General features: G+C 47.7%; 2 protein-coding genes across 2 annotated transcripts; both read left to right on the top strand.

Moving 5' to 3' along the window:
• Nucleotides 1-583: 583 nt before the first annotated feature.
• LOC120845429 (peroxynitrite isomerase THAP4-like) lies at nucleotides 584-3,885 on the top strand. The gene is made up of 6 exons (XM_040217239.2): nucleotides 584-824; nucleotides 900-1,019; nucleotides 2,956-3,020; nucleotides 3,087-3,125; nucleotides 3,580-3,641; nucleotides 3,816-3,885. Exons 1-6 carry the CDS (start codon nucleotides 617-619, stop codon nucleotides 3,883-3,885), a joined length of 564 nt encoding a protein of 187 aa, XP_040073173.1. The 5' UTR covers nucleotides 584-616.
• Nucleotides 3,886-4,064: 179 nt separating this feature from the next.
• On the top strand, nucleotides 4,065-7,718 carry LOC115320942. The gene is made up of 3 exons (XM_040217215.1): nucleotides 4,065-4,115; nucleotides 6,099-6,161; nucleotides 6,315-7,718. Exons 2-3 carry the CDS (start codon nucleotides 6,107-6,109, stop codon nucleotides 7,376-7,378), a joined length of 1,119 nt encoding a protein of 372 aa, XP_040073149.1. The 5' UTR covers nucleotides 4,065-4,115; nucleotides 6,099-6,106; the 3' UTR covers nucleotides 7,379-7,718.
• The last annotated feature ends 622 nt before the right edge of the window (nucleotides 7,719-8,340 follow it).

The raw sequence follows: 8,340 nt of genomic DNA, 5'->3' as shown, positions 1-8,340 counted from the left end.
TGCCTGGCAATGACGAAGTCCGGTAGATACTGTCAACGGTTTGTGGAAATTGACATTCATCATGCCAACCCCTGAATGGCCCACATGACGGTCCAAAAAGCGTTCAAGCCCAGTCCGCACCTACGTGCCGAAAAAAAAAAATAAACACAAAAAAAGAAAGAAAAAAAAAAAAAAAAACCAGCCGGCACGGCGCGAGAGAGAGGGGGAAAGGTAGGCAGAGGAGATGCCAGTGGCATCTCCATAGAGCCCAATGCGATGCGTCGGGAAACTCGGCAAGAAGAGGGCGGGAGAGAAAAGTGGGGGAAGATAGCGACGGACGAACTATTGACAAGCCTAAGTTCCGGGTGCACGTATTTGTTCAGTCGTTGCCGAAATATTTCACTGAATGTTCTGTTCTTCGAATGGACCTTTTGTTGAAATACGCGGTGCGCATGCGCGGAGTATTTGATGCGCCTGGGTTCGAGAGTATCTAGTTCTAAACAATCCGCCATCTCGCTTTTCTCGCCTTTGCGCGCCTTGGAGACCATCGAGACTCAAGTTTTGATGTTGCGAACAAGGTGAACACGAGTGATCGTACTGACGACGCCCGTTCTAGATAACGACGTGCACCGCAATCATGCCGGTGAACTGTGTAGCCTTCGGCTGTCGAAACTATTATCGCCCGGGTTGTGGAACTAGCTTTTTTCGCTTTCCGTGTGGTAAGCTTTATCCCGTTAAGCGGGCAGCCTGGATTCGTGCAGTCAGGAGAGTTGACAAGTCCGACCCCTCGAAGAACTGGAAGCCGAGTCAGCTGTCCAGACTATGTAGCGCCCATTTTATTACAGGTAAGTTGACTTGTCATTTTTGCAAGCGATAGAGCTTTGCGAAGTGCGGCGATGATCACATCTCTTCGATTGCAGGGAAGCCGGCGTTAGAGAAGGCACACCCGGACTATGTCCCTACACTGTTTAGCTACTCGCGTCCACGGCCGTCTGCCCTCGGTCGGTTTCAACGCTGGTCCTCCAGATCATCAACCCAAGGTGAGAACCTTTCCCCGTCACACCGGCGATGCGATCTAGTCGCGCGATAACTTTCATCGCGAGCAAAAAGCGACGCGATTTGAGCAGTCGCTTGCTGACCCGACTTTTTGCGACGCGATCTAGTCGCACCAGAGCGGCTCAGCCAGTCAATGGCGTTCGGAGCGAGAGTTTTCGAGAAGCGACTCGCCAACGAAGGCGTTGGACTCGCTCATCGCGCGCGCCATCTAATCTAATTTTTTTGCGATACGATCTAGTCGCATCGCGTGACTACTTACATCGCCGGCGTGAATGAGCCAACGATGATGCTTTAATCAACGAAAAAGAAGAAAAACAAAAGCATGTCAAGTTAAATTTGTAAAGTTGTCACGAGAGATTTGAACTTCTAAAGCTGTCCCCCTCCAAAAAATTTAAAAAAAAATATTCACATTATTGGTGTGGTTTTCATTTCAAAGTTGGGGTCGATTTTACTGCGAAGAAATACTGTCGTGAGGGTTGTTCTTTCGTTTCGGCAAGTTATCAAAAACAGTACACTGGCCATTTGTAAGTCATTCTCATTTCAGAGACAGCATGTTTAATAGCAAGCACTAGAACAAACACTTCTAGTATTGTGATGTGGAGGCAGGGGCGGAACCAGGACAGGCAAAGTATGAAGGAATCAGTATGTAGAAATAGCCGGCAGTGCACAGGAATGTTGACAGTTGCAAGCTATGTATAGGACGTATCCACACATGGCTACCAGACGGTGCACTGTGAGTACTTCGCCAATTATGTGCCTGTGATAGCAAATGGCAGCGCCTGCACAGCCGCAAGAGCTATATGTTACTCGGCACACTTTTTTTTGGTTGAGGTGACACCGTTCACAAAAACGGTGTCACTTGTGGCAGTCGGCTGTGGTATGAGGACCTAGGATGCACTTGAAAAAGGAAACCGAGGACAACAGGCATTGCGGACTCCGATCCAGAGAATCGTAACACACATAACCGCGCAAAGGTTCAGTCGCTCTCCCTGAGTGGGCAGCGTGAATTACTCGCTTGCATCAAGCGAGTAATTCTACTCGCTTGCCCAATCTTGCACTCGCTTGCCCAATCGGAACTGTACTCATCAAATTTGATATAGTGCTTGCACAATGCCGAATCAATCAAAAAAGAGCCAAAGGAGAGAACGTGCAATGTGTTAGATTTTTTGCAGTGACAGCTAAGGGCAACAACAGACTTCAGGATTTCTGCCAGGTAAAGAAATGCGTGCCCACGAGCAGTGGTGTCTTTCAATACCAATTTTCTGCTGCTCCTGCGGTAAGGAACTTCCATTCCAGTCTCTCTAGCATCTTGTTTGTCAAAATAAAACTTTGTTTCTGCAAGTAGGTCATCCGTGCTGACACTTACCCGAAACTCTACTTGTCGCAATCTTTGTCAAGGTTTTCTCCATTGTTGCGACCGCGAGTAATTCACGTTGCCTCCTTACGGAGGGCGACCGAGCCTTTTTGAATTCGTATGTTCGAACTCTAGGAAATTGCGAAAACCAGGAACCAGCAATGCCTGCTGTTCTCGGTCTTCATTTTCGAGTGCGACACTGTTTTCATGCGTGATGTCACCTGAAACGGTCAAAGATTCCCTGCGTTGTGTGGCCATTTCGTTGAGGGTGGCCCATGCAGCTGTGCGGACACGGCCATCTGCCCATCTGCTATCACGGACGCCATGATGATGATCACGAACAAAAAGTGCAACGCTTGCTAGTCGCGTGTGAATATGTTCCATTGCATCATACAATCTAAAAGTGGTGTGCATCAGTAGCTAGGTAAATTTTAATAAATTTCTTGTTCGAAATCCGCACCTTCATGTGTGTATGTTCATAAGTAGTGGTGTTTATAGAGACTTTATGCAATTTCGAAACTTTAACTCATTTAATATATTTACTTGATTATCTGTATCATCTTCAGAGGCTGCGACCAGTGGTGAGCCAAGCCAAAGAAGCTCGTACCCAGTGTGTCTGAGATTGATGCAGGTACGACGTGAAATAATGCAGAGGCTGAAACTGTTATGCTCGTTAATCACATTTATTGCTTTCCAGAATCCAAAGATACTGCAAGCAGCTGCGGGGATGGAGAAGGTATAAGCATCAGTTTGATTTATTGAATCTTTTTTGGACTGTTGGGTTTCAGTAAATATTTGTCACAATTACTGGCTGTCAGTATATTTGTGTTTATTTAAAGCATAAATATGTTTCCCTAGATCAACGTATTATGCCTTGTGCTTGTTACAGTCGCCATGTGCTCAATTGGTTTACAAATTTGCGGTTCTCAACCCACAATGAATGTTTGTCCCCATCAGAATCCGCACTGGGCGACTGCGTCGAGGAGCTACTCACCTCAGTTGCCCCTGCCTCTCCACAAGGCACTGCAGTTCTTCCTTGTGGTGCTAGGCTTTACAGAGTACTGAGTTGAAATGGGCAGGCGGCTTTGGCATAGGCGATCATATGCCTTGTGCTTGTTACAATCGCCGTTTGCTCAACGGATTTACAAAGTCGCTGTTCTCAATCTACAATGAATGTTTGTCCCCACCAGAATCCGCACTGGGTGACTGCGTCGAGGAGCCACTCTCCTCAGTTGCCCCTGCCTCTCCACAGGTACTGCAGTTCTCGCTTGTGGTGCTACGGTTTATAGGGTACTGAATTGAAATGAGCGAGACGGCTTTGGCATAGGCGAGCTTATCATGCCTAGTGCTTGTTACAGTCATCGTGTGCTCAGCTGGTTTACAAAGTCGCTGTTCTTAATCCACAATGAATGTTTGTCCCCACCAGAATCTGCAATGGGCGACTGCGTGGAGGAGCCACTCTCCTCGGTTGCCCCCGCCTCTCCACAAGGTACTGAAGTTCTCGCTTGTGGTGCTAGGGTTTATAGGGTACTGAGTTGATATGAGCAAGACGGCTTTGGCATAGGCGAGCTTATCATGCCTAGTGCTTATTACAGTCATCGTGTGCTCAGCTGGTTTAGAAAGTCACTGTTCTTAATCTACAATGAATGTTTGTCCCCACCAGAATCTGCAATGGGCGACTGCGTGGAGGAGCCACTCTCCTCGGTTGCCCCCGCCTCCCCACAAGGTACTGCAGTTCTTGCTTGTGGTGCTAGGGTTTATAGGGTACTGAGTTGGTATGAGCAAGACGGCTTTGGCATAGGCGAGCTTATCATGCCTAGGGCTTGTTACAGTCATCGTGTGCTCAGCTGGTTTACAAAGTCGGTGTTCTTAAAGGGACCATGAAATGACTTTTTTACTTTTTCCAGATAACTTTTACATTAAACCGTCAATGTTCACTGAATGCCGAACAGGCATCCGTTTTCGTCTCGGTTTATTAACTTCTACACAAAAAATTAATGAAATATCGACTTTTTCTTGACCGCAAAACAAGCCGTGACGTACGCTATTTCCGGAACCGGAACTTCTCTCGGCAGTAGGAGATGGGAGCATTAGCGGCGACGAGTTGGGGTGCGCCGGTAGGTTTTACTGCGCCGATGTCACCGATGTATTTTCTGAATCGGCACCTCTCATCACCGCATCGCAGCTGAGCGAAATTCAACGAGATATGTTGCGCTACAGCGACAGCATGGGACTAGTCCCATACACCGGTATGCCTGTTGGGAAGTGCAGCGAGTCTTCCGGTGAAGACTCCAGAAGTCAACCCAACTGTCATTGTTGGCAAAAGGCGGCCAGTGTCAGTCGTTTGCAAAGCGACGTAGATGGAAACAAATTGCCGCGGCGTTTTTCGCGATCTCGGAGATGCAGGAGCGAGCCGACGTTAAAAAAGATACGTATGAACTACGAGTGTCAGCAAGAGCCACGTAAATACCTGTTAACACTCGGAGCGGACGCGCGCGTTTGATGGAAGTGCTGTATTCGCGCTGTTGGTAAGCGCTTCGGGACCGATCTTTTACGATTGCAACTCGATACTGACGCGACACTCGGCAAAGAAAGGTTGGACCGGTATTGCACGTATACCTCTCACGAACTGTTACAGCTCGACAGTGACGTGCAGTCTGTCAGGATAAAAATGGCATACCAATAACAAAGTGTACATACCGTGCTACGAAGGTAATCCATACAGCGTTTATTTCAGCTCTATATCACACAAAACAAGAAGAGAGAATCGACGAGGGTCCCTTTTCGATGAGTGTTCGTCAACACTGCCTCGGAAAACAAGGGGAAGAGATTGACCTCACCTCTTAACGTAAAATTGAGGTCAGCGATCAAACTATTATACGGGAAGGGTCCACAAGGGTACCCCACAAGGGTAGCGCGGGCATATTCCATTCAGCACGCCAGCCGGTCGCAGGCAGACAGACGGTCTTGCGACGAAGCAACGCTGCGCCGAGTCGGAGTGCCTGCTAGGCCTATATTCTGAGAGCTTCGTCGGAGCGCGATTCGCGGCTGTTGTCGCTCTTCTCGGGTGTTTGTGGATCCAGCGTTCTTGTTCGTCGTGGTCTGTTTTAAGTACATTTTTTTCTTGCTGCTTGAAGTCGGCACGCGCAAGATGAACACGTAGAAAAATAAACGTTCAGTCAGTCAGAGTTTTGAGAGGAAGGAAACCAAAGGAAATAACCGTTCTCAAGTCGGCCCGGCCAGCCCAGCCCTACTGCGCACGCGCAGTAGTTGCTTCGTTTACCACACGATAGATGGCGCTTGGCTCTCAGCATTATCAAATTTGGCAATTTTCGCCACACATCTCTAATTATGCTACAAAATGTGGGTCTGAATATTATTTAACAAAACTTTTAGGAAACATTCGCCGGCTATTTATTGTTTACGATCGAGGTGCTGGTGAGGTAGGCTCTTACCCAATAGGCGACGTGGATTCGGCGGACGTGCTCCATTTCTGCGGATGCATCGTAGTGAAAAGGCAGAGCTTTCGAAGGAAAGAAGTCGCAAAAGAGTCCAGTTTTCTTTTAAAAGTTCTATAGCAAATTATTTTTTTTTGGCTCCCTAGTTTTGTGTTTCTTTTCACACCTTTTACGATGTGCGGTGGATGAAATTAGATTTTAAAATCATTTCATGGTCCCTTTAATCCACAATGAATGTTTATCCCCACCAGAATCTGCAATGGGCGACTGCGTGGAGGAGCCACTCTCCTCGGTTGCCCCCGCCTCCCCACAAGGTACTGCAGTTCTTGCTTGTGGTGCTAGGGTTTATAGGGTACTGAGTTGATATGAGAACATGACTCTTATAGGCTCTCCATCAAATGGAGCTGCAGAAAACCCAGTCACTGAAGCTGCTTTAAATTCTCCTAATTATCCTCCGTTTTTTACAGGACCCAGCAAACGAGAAACCATGACACCTGAGATTTGCAAGATGCTGCAGTCTCAAGACCTCAAGATTGCAAGGCTGCAGCAAGAGGTTTTGAGGCTGCAGGCAGAGAATGCCCGCCTCAATAGAGAAGTGAACGACCTGCTGTCCAGGCAGCTCACACTAAACATGATCTGTAAAAGCAAGATAGACTGTGCGTTTTATACGGGCATGTCAGATTTTGAGATTTTTGAGGGGATTTACGACTACTTAGCGTATTATGCTTCCAGGATGGAGTATTGGGGCATTAACAGGAGGTCACCGGGCGAGAAAAAGGGTCGGTCGCGAGAGTTCGAGCCGAAAGAGGAATTTTTTATGGTGCTGGCTCGGCTTCGAACCGGAATGTCGGGAAAGGAAATTGCTCGGAATTTCGGCATTTCCGAGGGCCATTTCAGTAGGGTGTTTGCAACTTGGATCAATATTTTGCACCGCCAGTTGAAGGCCTTGACGCGTTTCCCAACGTGTGAAGATCTGCAAGGCCACTTGCCTGCCGCTTTTTTGAAGTTCCCTGACACGCGCGTGATCTTGGACGGCACTGAAGTGCGCATTGAGAGGGCGTCATCACTAGCGGCCCAGCGGCAGACCTTTTCATCTTATAAACACTACAGTACGTTCAAGGCAGTTGTTGGCTGTGCTCCCGACGGTTACATCTCTTTTGTTTCAGATCTGTGGGGAGGGTCTTCGTCTGACCGCGTGATCGTTGAGAAAAGTGGGCTCTTAGAACAGCTTCAACCAGGTGATGCCATCATGGTTGACAAAGGTTTTAAACTCAATGACCTGCCACCGGGTGTGCGAGTGCACATTCCTTGCTTCCGGAAACCTGGAGAGCCGCAAATAGGTGAGAATGAGCTCTCGCACACCCGACATGTAGCAAGTGCTCGTGTCATTGTTGAGCGTGCGATTGGCAGAATTAAACAGTTTCACATTCTCGACAGACCGTTCCCCATCACAATGATGGACCTAGCTGAGCAAACCTTTCAAGTTTGCTGCTACCTGAGCAACCTTCGTGGTCCTCTAATTAAGAACTAAAAACCAGCCGCTAAGAAAAAAAAAAGCCGCTAGTGATGACGCCCTCTCAATGCGCACTTCAGTGCCTTCCAAGTTCACTCCTTGACGAGATAGTAGCCTTCGTTGTCCGTCCCCCCTTTCTATGTATCTTCCTCATGTCTAATTACCGTTACCAACACGCTCGTTTTGTACTTAAAAACCACTGTTCTGCTGTTTCAATAGACCTTTCTCTCAACTACCCAAACATCAACTCTGCCTCCTTGCACAGGAAATGCTGTCTCCATTTTAATCTCAATGAGCATCGTACCAGCGTACGGTCGTGTATCACTACTGCGTGATGCATGTTAAAGACCCCAGGCTAGCGTTTGCTCTGCACTGGCTAAATATCTCATCTACAGCTGGGAGCCTCGTTGCCCGTTGATGCAGACCAAGTTCTAAGCTGTATAAACATACACACAACCCAATTTTTTCGAAATGGTGTCTCTTCGTCTTGGTCAGCATCAGACCGGATGTGATCTTGGTGACGATGCGCGATGACAGTGTCATAGTTCTCTTGTACCTGCAGCTTGTAAGTTCACTCCTTGACGAGATAGTAGCGTTTAGTCACTCGTTTCCCAGTCGGCTGTTCAACAGACAAACTTCGTCATTGACACGAAACTCCCATGCTCGAACCCTTTCTGTCATCTGAAGAAACTGATGTCTGGTCACGTTGGCTTCCACGGACGGCTTGACAGCATACAATCTTGTGTGGAGACATCTTCACAACAGCAAAATCGCTGGTGGCTCTCCAGTTGTTGAATGTGGAACGTTGCAGTCGCTTAGAAGAGACTTGCTAAAAGTTACCCGTGGCTGCTTGGGTGATGTGGTGCTGTCGACACCGGGCACATTCCGCTGCTCTTCAAGAACAGGAATGTTGAAATAAGTGTTTTTTTATGTACATATGGGTTTGTTTTGTTGCATTTGATGCTTAGTGTTGTGTTGCT

Source organism: Ixodes scapularis, unplaced genomic scaffold (assembly GCF_016920785.2).
Source record: "Ixodes scapularis isolate PalLabHiFi unplaced genomic scaffold, ASM1692078v2 ptg001158l_1___fragment_5__unscaffolded, whole genome shotgun sequence".
Taxonomy (NCBI): domain Eukaryota; kingdom Metazoa; phylum Arthropoda; class Arachnida; order Ixodida; family Ixodidae; genus Ixodes; species Ixodes scapularis.
This window is presented reverse-complemented; position numbering and strand designations above follow the sequence as displayed.

Excerpts from the sequence above, each read along its gene's own strand:
- LOC115320942 (XM_040217215.1), top strand. The coding sequence starts at position 6,107 with ATGGGCGACTGCGTGGAGGAGCCACTCTCCTCGGTTGCCCCCGCCTCC. Across the intron at positions 6,162-6,314 it reads TGCCCCCGCCTCCCCACAAG|GACCCAGCAAACGAGAAACC; the intron begins GTACTGCAGTTC and ends CGTTTTTTACAG.
- LOC120845429 (XM_040217239.2), top strand. The coding sequence starts at position 617 with ATGCCGGTGAACTGTGTAGCCTTCGGCTGTCGAAACTATTATCGCCCG. Across the intron at positions 1,020-2,955 it reads CTCCAGATCATCAACCCAAG|AGGCTGCGACCAGTGGTGAG; the intron begins GTGAGAACCTTT and ends TATCATCTTCAG. Across the intron at positions 3,021-3,086 it reads TGTGTCTGAGATTGATGCAG|AATCCAAAGATACTGCAAGC; the intron begins GTACGACGTGAA and ends ATTGCTTTCCAG.